Source organism: Neltuma alba, unplaced genomic scaffold (assembly GCF_004799145.2).
Source record: "Neltuma alba isolate B1F8T4 unplaced genomic scaffold, ASM479914v2 tig00012260_pilon, whole genome shotgun sequence".
In the NCBI taxonomy this organism is placed as follows: Eukaryota; Viridiplantae; Streptophyta; class Magnoliopsida; order Fabales; family Fabaceae; genus Neltuma; species Neltuma alba.
Window position 1 is genome coordinate 30,806 of NW_021636786.1, and position 14,937 is coordinate 45,742.

At 39.1% G+C, this 14,937-nt stretch overlaps 2 protein-coding genes and 1 pseudogene across 2 annotated transcripts; 2 read left to right on the plus strand and 1 right to left on the minus strand.

The window, feature by feature from the left end:
* Positions 1-609: 609 nt before the first annotated feature.
* LOC114725678 (uncharacterized) lies at positions 610-3,534 on the minus strand. Its single transcript, XM_028912210.1, has 2 exons — positions 2,980-3,534; positions 610-2,095 (listed from the first exon to the last, which is right to left on the minus strand). Exons 1-2 carry the CDS (start codon positions 3,307-3,309, stop codon positions 1,256-1,258), a joined length of 1,170 nt encoding a protein of 389 aa, XP_028768043.1. The 5' UTR covers positions 3,310-3,534; the 3' UTR covers positions 610-1,255.
* A 3,698-nt stretch (positions 3,535-7,232) lies between these two features.
* On the plus strand, positions 7,233-10,636 carry LOC114725679 (glycerate dehydrogenase). The gene is made up of 13 exons (XM_028912211.1): positions 7,233-7,457; positions 7,567-7,650; positions 7,782-7,922; positions 8,294-8,415; positions 8,529-8,610; positions 8,885-8,957; positions 9,031-9,122; positions 9,214-9,288; positions 9,366-9,473; positions 9,555-9,632; positions 9,742-9,786; positions 10,117-10,231; positions 10,320-10,636. Exons 1-13 carry the CDS (start codon positions 7,335-7,337, stop codon positions 10,340-10,342), a joined length of 1,161 nt encoding a protein of 386 aa, XP_028768044.1. The 5' UTR covers positions 7,233-7,334; the 3' UTR covers positions 10,343-10,636.
* Positions 10,637-13,819: 3,183 nt separating this feature from the next.
* On the plus strand, positions 13,820-14,857 carry LOC114725677 (aquaporin PIP2-7-like; annotated as a pseudogene).
* Positions 14,858-14,937: the final 80 nt, after the last annotated feature.

Genomic DNA, 14,937 nt, shown 5'->3' on the forward strand with positions numbered 1-14,937 from the left:
TGATAAGATTGAAGGGGAAGAGAAGTGAGAATTTTGATTATTCCTCCGAGTCTCTCCATTTTGAAGGGGAAGGATCAGACGCAAATAGCACAATGAATTAAAATTTTTCCTACACTCTCCACCAACGTTTTCTAATCAAGCGGGGAGCCAAAGTCCCTGCCCTGCCTTCTCAAATATGCGTGCGCAGAGGTCACGTTAGTTACAAAACTGAGAATGATATGTATATGGCTCAACTTTGTGTAAAGTATGAGCTTATAATCTTTTTTTAATCCCGACTGAAGAGCTTATAATCTAATTCTAGTAAAAAATAAAATTTTCCTTCCTGTTATGTTGCATTGTAAAAGTTTTATATTCCTGTTTATTATTTTCCAATTTCGAAAGTGTCCTTAGTATGCTTATTGTTGAATAATTATTGTGAAGAAAAGAATTGAGATAGATTTAGTTAAAAAAGGGTAGAATTTATTGCATTGAATACAACGTATTTTCTTGGAAGAACGATGTTAATTTCAAGATTAATTAAATGTAATTTATAAACAGGAGTAAAGAGAGTACTGTCCATACCAATCAATATTCATCATTGTCAAGATACAATATTATCAATATATAACGTAAAATTTATGAGAAGCCATTTCATTAATTGACGACAATGCCACTCGCGTGGGCAGTACAAATTCCACATAATCCAGTATTACGTGTACGTATAAATAATTATGTAATATCTTGATGTTGCCGAGAATCTATAAGCCGCGACATCTTTGTTTGAATCATCAGGTACCATGTCATTGAATAGAATCAATACCCGCAAGGAATAAGTGTTTCCCATGTTTGGGGGCCAGTCTATGAAAACCACTGGTTTTGTGGGCTTCAAGCATAATCTATGCTGCGTCAGCCCCACTTGCGGGAGACCCGAGATGATTTTAGGTTCTGTCGTAGTTCAATACTTCAATTGACTCATCTATATACCGCGCAAATAAGCATAACACATAACCCACGTATTGTATGACTAAAATAGAGATACATAGTATCATATGCGAATTCCATGGCATGATACATATGGACCAATTTGAAATCTACCCAAAAAGTTAGCCAAAAAAAAAGAAGGAATCCTGAGCTGCAGAATATTATACACATTCGAAAGTAGTAAAATGTGGGATGAAGTTGCGTGGACAATCAAGTCTCTCTTCTGAGGTCCCGGTCTCTCGTCTCACCAAAATGATGATTCTGAAAATGAAGTTCCTTGGCAGCTGAAAATGAACTAATATAGGCTAAACCCAAAAAACTGGCTTATAATGATGGCCAGTCCAAGGGTTATTGCAACCAGGGAAGAAGCCCAAGTGAGTTTCTCAGTTATTCTAGGTACTCTATCCTTTAGTGCCTGGCTACATGAACCTATAAATACTGTGTAGCTTCCCATTGCAACAACTGTCCCGACCAAGAACATGATGAGAAATGCAGCACCAGCCAAGCGAGAAGGCAAAGCTAGGGCAGGCAATACTATCATCAATGCATCTGGTTGCAGGCCATGAACTATGCCTGTAGCAAAAGTAGCAAAGCCAACCTTTTTCTTTCCAACAGTTGGATTATCAAGCGATTCATAGACACTGACGTCACATTCCCCGTTTTCTAAGGCAACACAAGGCGTAGGCACTTCTGAAGCTTCCCTAATTCCCATAGCACCAATCACAAGCAGAGTAAGGCCAACCACTCGAGTACCCCAAGTTCGAATAACCTCAATGTGAAGCTGATCCTTCAGGAGTAGAAAGAGTAAACCAAATATAAGCTGACCAGCATCATGGCCACAACCCCAAAGGGCTCCAACAGCAGCACTCTCCAGTCGGGTACGACCAATTGACAAAGGAGCCAAAGCAGCAAGGTGGTCAGGCCCTGATAGTGTGTGTAAGCAACCAGCAAAGAAACCAGTCCAGGCGCTACTCAATAGCTCAGTGCGAATTAGTTTTCCACCAATTGCAGCTGCAGCAGGACCACCTGCCTTGGTGGCAGTTTGAAAAGTTGCATAAGCTGCTGGTGCAAAGGCTGGTTGGATTAAGATCATAACAAGAGCAGCGACTATTGCAACTGTTCGAGCTGTTATTACCTGAGAAAAAAAGTCAAAGGATTTTCAAATATCTGGGAAAATGTAATTATATGTATTCTTAACTCTAATATATAATCACCCGGAGCCCAAATGTTACCATGATTCAAGAATATCAACACAAGGGATACACCAGTGTCAAAACAAGATACCAACAGAGTAAGCTCTCAGTCAAGGTTTCATGTATCCCAGTCTATTCCAGTTAAGCATGGTTCAATGGCCATTTCAGTAATAAAACCTGATTTAGTAACATCAATATGCAAAGATAATTAAGTTTAGCAGCTTTCTTTCATGCAAAACTTTGCCGATCACATAACATTGTCCAAAATTGGAGTCGTAAATAAGATATCAGTCAGGTAATGATAAATTTTATGCTTTTCCATCAAAGCCTATTTCTAGTACGCAACACATCTTAAAAACGCACTCAACTATTTGCTAAATTATAATGGTTTATAATGTGTTCATATAATATCCTAGACTTCAAAATAATTAAAGGATTCTGCACAGATCAAAGACAACAAGATGTTCTGCGTCTTCCAACAACAACAATAACGGAGCTAAATGCTGCAGATTGCCGAGTGGAGATGAATTACTAAATTCGAAAAAAAAGCGTTCCAACGCAAACATTTGTTGAACGCACCAAGTTTCCTTCTGATTGTTTCCGACATTAAACATCATTTGACAAGGAAAGAGCAACCAGAAAAGAAAAAAAAATTAGTAAACCTTTCTATGACGAAAGAACCGGCTTGGCGGAAGTATGCCACCGAGACACAAACATCCGACGCAAGGGACTAAAAGCAAATGCAAGCCAGATTTAAGAAATCTTTACAGATCCACCCAAAACGAGAATTCATTCTTTCCAAATGACGAAAAGACGAATTACTAACCTTCCGTTGTCCTGAAGCCCCATCTGTGATCTGATTGAGAAAGCCGAATTCGCGAGCCGACTTTTCTGAAGAGCCGCCTCCACCAGGAGAATGGGACTGCAAATTAAGCGGTGGTAGTGATGAAGCAAAAGAGGGAGTAGTAGACGAAAATGAACATGGGTTTTCATGTTTGAAAGAGATCGAGCTGGCCCGCCTAACAATGGAACGCGCTGATGTGGGAACAATGAATCTAGTGGAATCGAATCGAATCTTTCGACTAAGAAAAGAAATACGAGGGCTCAGATTAATTTTGGGAGAAGCAGAAGAAGAAGAGGATATAAGCCTCTCCATGGCTTCAAAAGTTGGCAAGAAGTGGAAGATTGAGATGAAGAGGAGAGGAGGAAGAGGAACTCTTGGATAAAGCTCCGGTCCAGAAAGTCATCGAAAGTTAAAGTATTTTAACTTATTTCTTGGCCAAACACCAACTAAAAATCCGAAACATTTTGCCGTGCGAGAAAACAGAAAACCCTCCGTCGACCTAAAACACAATAACGTAAACTAAAGGTTTGAATCGGGGAGAGATCCGTCTGACCACCAACCAGAAGGCGAATTCTAATTAACCGTCGTAACCAACCAGTATAATCTCAAAAATACCGGATGCGAAAAAGGGAAGGGGGACGAAAAAAAGGAGAGCAAATACTACCAATATACCCACATACCACAAATTTCTTAATTAACTTCAAATTTGTTAATGGCAAAGGAAAACTTCAAATTCGAATGTAAACGTTTTTTTTTTTGTAAACAAGTTCCTCACCATTATTATTGTACGATTGTGAAAAGTCATTTCTATTTTCTACCAATGCTCCTGCTTTATTGTGATTATGCAAATTTTTCCGAAGAAGGCTGAGTTTTTTGGTGGTCAACAAATGGCCAATATTTACAAAATTGAGTGTATGCGAGAAAAGAATGTGAGATTTGATGCCGACCAGGACCAAAGGGTCGGGCTGGAGTGATTTGACTGGCCCTTTGGCTTTTGGTAAGAGCTATGAGTATGAGGCTGCCAACCAAAGTGTAATTAGAATCAGTGGCCATTATCGTACATGGGAGTGAATCTCAGGGGCTTTTGTTTTTGTTTTTCGATGGAAGAGTGAATACAAGTTGCTTGTTAATTTAATGACACAGGCCAATTCCAAGTTTGGAGCTTTCTGGCTTCCTGCTCTTTATGGGGTTAAAGAGACGTGCGTGCTGCAATAATAGGATGGGAGATTAGTCCAAGGGCAACCTCTCTTTCAAATATTAACACATTTTCATACCCATGAGTGGTTGAGATTGTAGGCCATGTGTATGATTCGTTGCCTGAGAATCCGTTTACATTCTTTGACCTCAGAATAATGAAAAATGAGATATGTTTGGTTTATAAAGATGAGTAAGTTATTTTTTCAAAAAGGGAAAATTGGCTTGAAAATCAAATAAACCGAGCAAGCTGCATGTTACAGGAACGAGTGCGAGGCTCCATCACAGCAAACTTTATGCTTAAAATTAAAATTAAAACTAAAACATCACTAGTTGTCATCGACATAAAGAGGGCAATGATCTGGAGATAAGGCAGCTTCTTTTTTAGTTTTTTTAAAAGAAAAGTAGATTAGAATGAATGGTGGGAAGAAAAGAAGATGGAGCGTGCTGATTTGGAGAGGTGGCGTGTGCTGATAGGGCCACCTCATATTTTATGTTTGGATCAAATCGAGATTGCAGCCAAACAGGACGTGCCCACCGCACCAGCCCCCATGCACTTGGCTTGCACTTTCGTGTGTCTGCCACACGCTCTTTGATCTTTTCCCTCTCGATAGTGACATCCCATTTCCCCACTCCTGCTTTTTATCTTGTCTTGTTGGATTCCAAATTCGTAGAGTTAATGATTAAAAACGTCAAAGATTATGAATAGTCCATAATTTAGAAAAGAAAAATAGGGAAAACCATATTGGAGGTACCTATACTTTCTCTCAATTTTTAATTTGATACCTATGTGTTTTTTCCTTTAATTAAACATTTAATTTTATCTTTTTAGCAACATTAGCTCTTATAATTTTGTTCTATTGATATTTTTAGTGTCTACATAAGGATTAATGATGTTACTATAGCAAAATTAAAGATTTAGTTAAGAACAAAAAACACATAGGTACCAAATTGAAAATTGAGAGAAAGTATAAGTACCTCCAATATGGTTTTCTCAAGAAAAATATAACTAAAAGAAAACACAATCATAAAGATCCAAATTTTACGACCAAATAACTTCATGGTTGGAAGGATAGTTGGAGCAATTCTCTTTTTTTTCTCTAAAAAAGTTTCAAGTGATTTTTCAAAATAGTTATAACATAAATAAGAAAAAGATGTTTTAATTCATTCACCTTTTTCTAAAAGAAATATAAGCTCGTTATTTTAATTGTGATTTTTTTTTCATGTTTTTTTCCTCTTATGCACATGCATCTTTTTATTAAAGAAAATCCTATCTAGACACTGTTATGCACTAACTATGAACGCTTCTTTGAATATGGATTTAAATTTTGATTAGTCATATGAGCGACAAGTAATTTTTACTAAACCCAATTCTCATTGATGATTTTCTTTCATGTTGATATTGACAGCCCAACACCTTGATTAGTTGGGCTAACTTATATTTGGTAACTTAACATGGGAGCCCAACAACTCAACTTGACTTGATGAATTGGGCTAACTTGGAAGCCCGACAACTCAACTTCACTTTTTCCCCTTGTGGCCCAACTTAAGTACACCAAAAACAGCGGATGATCCATGACTCCGAACCTTAAAATATAAACACCCACATAGGGTTAAGGTGCATTCAGCACCCCCAAGTATTTTGTCAGTGCATCCAATGGTCTAAAGTAATTTATGGTGCAATTTTGCTATCAAAGTAATTAAAATGGTACACCGGTATCCCATACTAACAGATCTGTTACTTTGACCGTTAAATTGATGAGTCAGCACAAGTTTAACCAAAATAATCTGACCTGGCATGTCTAATAAGCAGGTGATGTGGAGTTTTTTCGGGGTTAAGGTGCATCCAGCACCCCCAAGTATTTTTTTAGGTGCACCCAGTGGCCTAAAGTAATTTATGATGCAATTTTGCCCTCAAAGTAATTAAAATGGTGCACCGGTACCCTATGCTAACAGATCTGTTACTGTGAAATTGATGAGTTAGCACAAGTTTAACCAAAATAATCTGACCTGGCATGTCTAATAAGCAGGTGATGTGGAATTTTTTTCGTCTGCCACTGCTTTGTTTTCTCTGTTTAGTAAATGCTCTCTTTGGCTCTTGGAATTTTTTTCAGAGTAAGAAATTTTTTCAGAGATACTCCTCTGGTCCTATTTATAGGGTAGAGAGAGAAAATATTTTGTGGTCCTATTTATAAGGCACTGAAAGAAATTTTTTGTATGGATATACAAATTTACCCCTCATTTATTATTGTATTGACTTTGTTTATATGAGATATAATGTATATTAAATAGGGATAATGTTGGAAAGTTATTAAAATTTAAATGAAAGTTAATGAAATTTAAGGTTTTCCTTGATCTGTGTGAAACATGCTGGAAGTGCCTTATAAATAGGACATGCCAGGTCAGATTATTTTGGTCAAACTTGTGCTGACTCATCAATTTCACAATCAAAGTAACAGATCTGTTAGCATAGAATACTGGTGCACCATTTTAATTACTTTGAGAGCAAAATTGCACCATAAATTACTTTAGGCCACTGGGTGCACTTGGGAAAATACTTGGGGGTGATGGATGCACCTTAACCTCGAAAAAAATTCCACATCACCTACTTATTAGACATGTCAGGTCAGATTATTTTGGTCAAACTTGTGCTAACTCATCAATTTAACGGTCAAAGTAACAGATTTGTTAGCATGGGATACTGGTGCACCATTTTAATTACTTTAAGAGTAAAATTGCACCATAAATTATTTTAGGCCATTGGGTGCACCTGGCAAAATACTTAGAGGTGTTGGGTGCACCTTAACCCCACCCACATACGTTAATACGTTATCCATTGTGTTTGTACCAACGAGAGGCTGAAACAGTTGGTGCATTGCTTCCATCCATATCTGCCTCTCGTCAACTTCCTTTATCTGTTAAGGCTAAAATCCCATAGGCAACCACGCTGCTACACCAGCCTATACTCAACAAGACTAATCTCAATAATTCATTAATCCTCCACATGGACCCATCTTATTGGCCTAGCATAAAACGTTTTGTTCCTGCCCTTCACACGAGATCACCAAACTCATTAACTGAAATTTCATTTCGCTGTTGTCTCGCTCACTCTCCACCTCTGAATTCTTTTGCTGCTCCTCTTCATGGCCAAGCCGGTGTCCATCGAAGTTTGGAACCCAAATGGCAAATACAGAGTCGTTAGCACCAAATCCATGCCCGGAACTCGTTGGATCAACCTCCTGATCCAGCAAGATTGTCGTGTTGAAGTAATTGTCTTCCTTTGATCCTTTTCTGCTATTTTGCTTCTCTTTCTTGAGATGCTTTTAGTGTTTTTCCTTTGTGCAAATGACTCCAAGTTTCTCCGTTCGTGCTCAGATATGTACCCAGAAGAAAACTATTCTGTCTGTCGAAGATATCATTGCCTTAATTGGTGATAAGTGTGATGGGGTTATTGGCCAGGTAATAACAATACAAGGGGTCATACCAGAAATGAGAAAAGTTCGAGAATTTCAATCTTTCTGGTGTTCTAGGCTCTTTGATTTTGTTTTCTGTGTTCCCTTGTTTTGTTTTAAAATGAGTTCGTGCTACAGCTGACAGAAGACTGGGGAGAAGAGTTGTTTTCCGCATTGAGCAGAGCGGGAGGCAAAGCTTTCAGTAACATGGCAGTTGGTTATAACAATGTTGATGTCAAAGCTGCAAACAAGTACGGTGTTGCTGTTGGAAATACTCCTGTAAGTCATCTTTCCCCTCACTGCATTATGTCAAACCTTAATAAATGCAATCAATTTGTCTTGTTGCAAAAATTAGCATTTATGTAGGTTTGTTGAATGGCAGATACGAGATATTTCTTCTCTATATAAAACGATAGATAAGTTATTGCGCAATTACTGGCCAAAAAAAAAAAAAAATCAATTGGGCGGTAATCATTCACCATTTCAAACTAATGGCCGGGGGGGGGGGGAACCTCGACATGAAAACTTAACCGTAGGTGTCCATAAAGGCATAAATAGCTTTTATTACATTCTCTAACATGATTCCAACAAAAGATTGAGAGAAATACTGATTTTAAGTTCTGAAATTCATTTTGTTGCTCATTTCGTAGGGAGTGCTGACAGAGACAACAGCAGAGTTGGCAGCTTCACTTTCTTTAGCAGCTGCTAGAAGGATCGTTGAGGCAGATGAGTTCATGAGGGCTGGATTATACGATGGATGGCTTCCTCATTTGTAAGAATATAAATATAAAAATATATATTTTACTTCTTTGCTCATCTTTTATGCGCTGAAATAAGTTACATACTCCTGTAATGGCTGGAATAAGTTCTTTACTTCTCCCATAGATTTGTTGGAAACTTGCTCAAAGGACAGACTGTTGGTGTTATTGGAGCTGGTCGTATTGGATCGGCTTATGCGAGAATGATGGTAATCTTCCATTAAATCAAATATTGAAGACTTTAAGTGCCTCTGAGCTTATTTGACTGAGTTGCATGTGTTGAAAGCTGTACTTATTTTGGTCAATAGCTGAATGCTATATTTGTCAAACTGGTAGTTTGCTGAGAACTGACTAGTCTACAAGGGTAATGTCAAGTTCGGTCACAGACTTGATTTCAATTTGACTCTGATTCTGCATTAATCTAGTTTAAATAACATTTTGCCCCGTAGATGACAGGAAAAAACTTTTGTTCTGCTGTTTTAGGTTGAAGGGTTTAAGATGAACTTAATTTACTATGATCTGTACCAAGCCACCCGCCTAGAGAAGTTTGTCACAGGCATGCTCTTGACTTGACTTATTAACCGATACAAAACTCTGTCAGCTGATGGCTTGCGTTTTCACCATTGCAGCTTATGGTGAATTCCTGAAAGCAAGTGGTGAAAAACCAGTAACTTGGAAAAGGGCAGCATCCATGGAAGAGGTGCTTGTGCAGGCAGACGTTGTAAGAAATCTGTGCCAAGAATTAATTCGAAACTTACTTGTCTTTTCTGATTGTTTCAAATCAAATGGGCTTTTGCCGGTGCATATTGTAGATTAGTCTCCATCCTATCTTGGACAAAACCACCTATCATTTGGTCAACAAGGAAAGTCTTGCAAAGATGAAGAAGGTAAAATTTGAAGAGTGCTTAGTTATTAACGGCCTAAAGTGATGTAAAATGTGGCAATGATGCTATTCCAATCACAGGAAGCAATTCTAATCAACTGCAGTAGAGGGCCAGTTATTGACGAAGTTGCTCTTGTAGAGCATTTGAGAGAGAATCCAATGTTTCGAGTAGGCCTTGATGTGTTTGAGGTAATGTTAACTTTTGTGTCTTACAATAAGCATAATTTCTAATCCATCTCTTGACAATTAAAAAGAATTAACTGTCATCAGGATGAGCCCTACATGAAACCTGGGCTTGCAGAAATGAAGAATGCCATTGTGGTACCCCATATCGCGTCTGCTTCCAAGGTAATACCTTTCCCTTATATTGTGCCAAAGACTTACGATATGTTATATCTACTCTTTCAAGGATGACAAGTTCTAAGAGTCATCAAAATTACTTCGTCTTTGTTTGCAGTGGACCCGAGAGGGAATGGCGACACTGGCTGCTCTGAATGTTCTGGTATGTCTCGTTATCTGAGGCTAGATCTTTGGCTGTTGGAAAATATTTACACAGTATCGAATTGTTTATTAAGTAGTTTTAACAAATAGTGATTTTAAATATTAAAAGACGAAATATGAAACTTGAGCAGAAAACAGCACATCACTGTGCTGCTATTGTTGATTTCTAGCAGCAGTGGATCCTCTTCCCTTGTCATCCAGGATTTGTTTCTCTTTTTGGTACAAATGGCTGTACAAAAATTTAAACTTACTTCTTCGCAAATGATCCCAAACCCTTTTGCATGTAAGTGATTCATGCGTGGAAAGAAACTGATGTTTGTTAAAATTTCAGGGGAAAATTAAAGGCTATCCAGTCTGGTCTGATCCAAACAGGGTGGAACCTTTCCTCAATGAGAATGCTCCTCCTCCAGCTGCATGTCCTAGCATTGTTAATGCCAAAGCCCTGAGTATGATATCATAGCACTTGGAGCTAAATATTTTTGAACCTCTTGTTGAGGACAATAAACTTTATGGTTTCTTTCTCTATCAATGCAGGTTTGCCAGTTTCAAAGCTGTAAGATGCACGCATGCCGTTGATCCTGCGAGGGCCTTCAAGAGCAAAAAGTGAACAAAATTTTGTATGTTGAGTTGGGCTCGGGGTAACATGATCGAAATAATTACCTTAGGAGAGCTCTGGCATGTGTCTCTACTTTATGTTTGACTGATGACAGTCTATGTACAACTTCTGTTTTATAATACTGGCTTCATCTGCTTGTTATATTATTTTCAAGGATTAAGCATGAATGAAGTTATGACTTGGGGAATATAGTAAAAAAATATAAAAGAAAGAAAAACAGGTATCTTTTCCTTCAGACATGAGACATATCATTTCAGTAGTACACTACAGAGTGTCTGCTTTCGTGCTTATGTAGGAGAGATTTGCAAATGGAAGACACGAAGGAGCCGTTTGGATAAGGGTTTTTCAAAGGTTTCTTCGGGGAATTTTAGTTAGGAAGGTAATATATGCTACGTTTGGAAAGTCTTTCACCGAAATTTTCTGAAAGTTGTAATTTCCTTTGAGTAAAATAAAAAGTGATTTTGAGAATGAAAAAACAGTTCTTGCATTTTGACGTGAAAAGAATAAAAGAATTTACGTGGTCATGAAATGATTACCAGAACAAAGTAGATTCTTAACCAAACTGAGAATGAAGACATGGAAACTATTATACCAAGAAAGAAGAAGCCACATTTTCTGACGGCGTACATGATCATAAATCATAAAATCATTTGTCATTGAGGCCTGCGCAGCCAGAGGGGGAACTTGTGGTGTGGAGCGAATAGCCACTGATGAATGAATTTTATGGACCAAACTTCATTTGATTGTGGGTCCATATATGGTTTTTAAACCTTCGACATGCTGCTTCTGCGCTCTACAGTCTACATGCAACAAAGGTGAACCTGTCTCTCGTACCATGTTGTCTAAATCCCCGTACTATGTGTTACCTGTGTGGTGATGCAGGCAATGGAGTCAAACGGTGAATTCTAAAACTCCCAACGAAAATGTTTTCTTCGATGACGTGGAAGATCGTCAAGAAAGTGATAGACTCCGGAGCAATCATGGCGGTGTGGAGCAAAGAAGAAGGGCCTTTTTTGAGGGCAATACTCAAGAAAACAGTTAATCATATGTGTATTCAAAGCACTGTACTTTTACCGGAGCACTTAACCGGAGCCAGAGAGGAGGAATGAATGTCGGGCACCAAAATCTGAGCAGCGGTTGCAATCATGGATCCAAAAAGACAAGGTTATATGATTGACGGTTTAATCTGAAGCTCCGGACTGGCTTTGCTGCGGTGATTTTACAGTTTACGGGGGGTAAAATATGGGAGTAACTTTGTTTTGATTTAAGTAAACGTGCTCATTATAAACAATTCCAAACAAGGGAGCGCGAGAGAAGGATGAGATGGTGAGGGAAGGAGGAAAAAAAGCAAGTTAAATTCCAAGGATCTTCTTGTAATTTAGTCGCGTTTTTTGGACTTAATCCAACCAGCATTGATGTAATGAATATTTTTGCTGTGTTTAGTCTCATCGAAATTCCTATTAGGAGGATATTGAGATTGGATGAAATGCTCGTCTGGTACTATTTATTTATAGCACAAAAAGAAAAGATATTTTTATCCTATTTACAGGGTATTAAGAGAAATCTTTTATATGGATATATAATTCTAACCTTCATTTATTATTATATTAACTTTATTAATATGAGGTATAATGTATATTAAATTAAATAGAAATGAAGTTAAAAAATTGTTAAATTTTAAATAAAAATTAATAAAATTTCAAAATCTTTTTAATGTGAAGTATGTTGAAAATGAGCAGAGAAGTAAAAGAAAAAGGGAGGGGAGGTAAGGAGGGCAGCTGAATTGGCCAAAAGATGAGAGGACCGTTGGCTTTATCGTCAATTTTGAAAAAGCAAAAGCTATGCCTTTTCAGCAGCACGTCTTTCTATCTCTTCCACCTTATCCCAACTACCCTTTCCTTTCTTCGTTTTTCTGCAACGTCCCCCACTCAAGGGTCCCATCTTAGGGCACTGAGTTCCTTTCCGCTAAAAAAGAAGTCGTACAAGTTTAATTTACAGGCTGGAGTCATTTTACCCGCCCTTGGCTTCTCAAAGCTCACTTCACTCGCATGGCCATATATCTTCATGTTAGAAAAACGAGTCCCTTGAGGCCTTGATCACATACTCATATACTTAATTAACTCATGTATGCCGTCTACAACCTTAATCAATAAATTGATTTGGACATTTAAATTAGGTTCAGACAAAGACAAATACATGTATCATGCATTTCAGCTTCTCCATCATACTATTGGTCAAAATGGCATGCATATGAGTGTATCTCCATATCATTCATTGTTTTGTTCTAAAGCATATCAACGTGTGACCGTAAAAAGTTACTGAATGTTAAAAAAATATTCATCCTTTTCTGTCCCATTTTATTTTGAATAAGAACAGACATTTACAACGCATCTCTTCGCCCAATCCAGGTCAGCTTGAACCCCTCAGATAATGTATTATATGCTACTTGATTACTTACTTGGATTTTGGTTGATTAAAGGTGGAAGGAATCGCCAAAAGTTTGATGAAAATCACTCCCTCTAAAGAAAGTCATAAAAAAGAGTTCCCCATTATTACCGCATAGCTTTGCGCTCAAGGAACAATAACAGATAATTATGGAATCATGCCATCATTGTTGAGCCACCTATCACTCACTTGTTACATGTATTTTTTTTCTTTTTAGGAATCTAACAACTATATTAATCTAAACATGATGTACAAATGGTTACTGTACAAATTTATCTCCAAAATTTTTATTCAGGAGCACTAATTACTCAAACAAATTTAAAATATAAATTTCTCTCGAAAATTCGTAATCGTAATAATATTATTTCTTATCGTTAAAAATTTTAATTGTCAATATCATTTGTTTTTAACGCTGGCTTTTTAGATACCCCTAAAAGAGGACTGTTTTCGTGATATCCGTGGATGACGTGGTTGGGTCCACCCATGACAGCCTTTGTTTTACTGGACGGAGTCGTGAGGTAGATAAGTGGCTCCATTAGTGGTTCAGTAATGAGTACTCAACGGTCATCCTGCCTCGAAATCACGCAGCTTTTTTACACCCTTTTAACCAAACAGTAAAAACACAGTGTTACCGTCGTTCACGTTACTGATAGTAAAGACGACAAGCTGCCTGGGAGAGATGGATAAGAAGAAGAGGGCACCGTAGAGACAAGACAAGAAATGACCGTTGCAAGGCGTGCCGGCGTGGCACTATTGTGGTTTCCAGCCTGACATGATGAGCCTTCTCTCTCTCCCCCTCCCCACCAGTTCACATGGTCTTGCTGTTCATGCGGGTCCCACCCCTCTCCTCCAACCGCTGTCACTGGCTATTTTCTTTTATTCCAAAGTTGCCCCTGTCTCGCTCCCATTAACCCCAGCCCTTTTTTTTTGGCCCTTTCTCTTTCTCCTTTAAAAACACCCTCCGTCCTCTCACCTTCACTCCTCACTGTTATTGACACCCCCAAACGCGGTTTCTTTCTTGCTATCCCGGTCAGTTCTCCAGAGAGATGTCGAAGGAAGTGAGCGAAGAAGGCCAAGCCCACCATGGCAAAGACTACGTGGACCCCCCGCCGGCTCCTCTCCTCGATACGGCCGAGCTCAAGCTCTGGTCTTTCTACAGAGCCCTCATCGCCGAGTTCATTGCCACCCTTCTCTTCCTCTACATCACCGTTGCCACCGTCATTGGCCACAAAAAGCAAACCGGCCCCTGCGACGGCGTTGGCCTCCTGGGCATCGCTTGGGCCTTCGGTGGCATGATCTTCGTCCTCGTCTACTGCACTGCCGGTATCTCTGGTATGTTCAACCCCATCTCACAATTTCCGCACCATCTAATGTACTATGGCGGCCTCTGAAGCGGTTTGTCTTGTCGTGTTTTGTTGCGTTTGCGTAGGTGGCCACATCAATCCGGCGGTGACGTTTGGGTTGTTCTTGGCGAGGAAGGTGTCACTCATCCGAGCTTTGGCGTATATGGTGGCTCAGTGCCTGGGTGCAATTTGCGGCACTGGGTTGGTTAAGGCGTTCATGAAGCACTCGTACAACTCACTGGGTGGAGGGGCTAACCAAGTGAGCTCTGGCTACAGCAAAGGCACAGCTCTGGGCGCTGAGATTATCGGCACCTTCGTTCTGGTGTACACCGTTTTCTCCGCCACTGACCCCAAGAGAAGCGCCCGTGACTCTCACGTTCCTGTATGTTAATAATACTTCACTGTACACAGAACCAGTCAGTCTAGTAGTGATGATGTAACTTATTTCGTACGTACGTTTTTGGTGCTGTATGTGAGTTGATTATTAAATGTCGTTGCAGGTTTTGGCTCCATTGCCAATTGGATTTGCTGTTTTCATGGTTCACCTGGCCACCATTCCGATCACTGGCACAGGGATAAAACCCTGCCAGGAGCTTCGGTGCTGCTGTTATCTACAACAACGGCAAAGCTTGGGACGACCACGTATGGTTTTTCTGTTGAACTTTAATGTAATTAACTTGTGTTGTGAGGATTAAGTAATTAATTGTTGACGGGTTGGATGCAGTGGATCTTCTGGGTTGGCCCATTT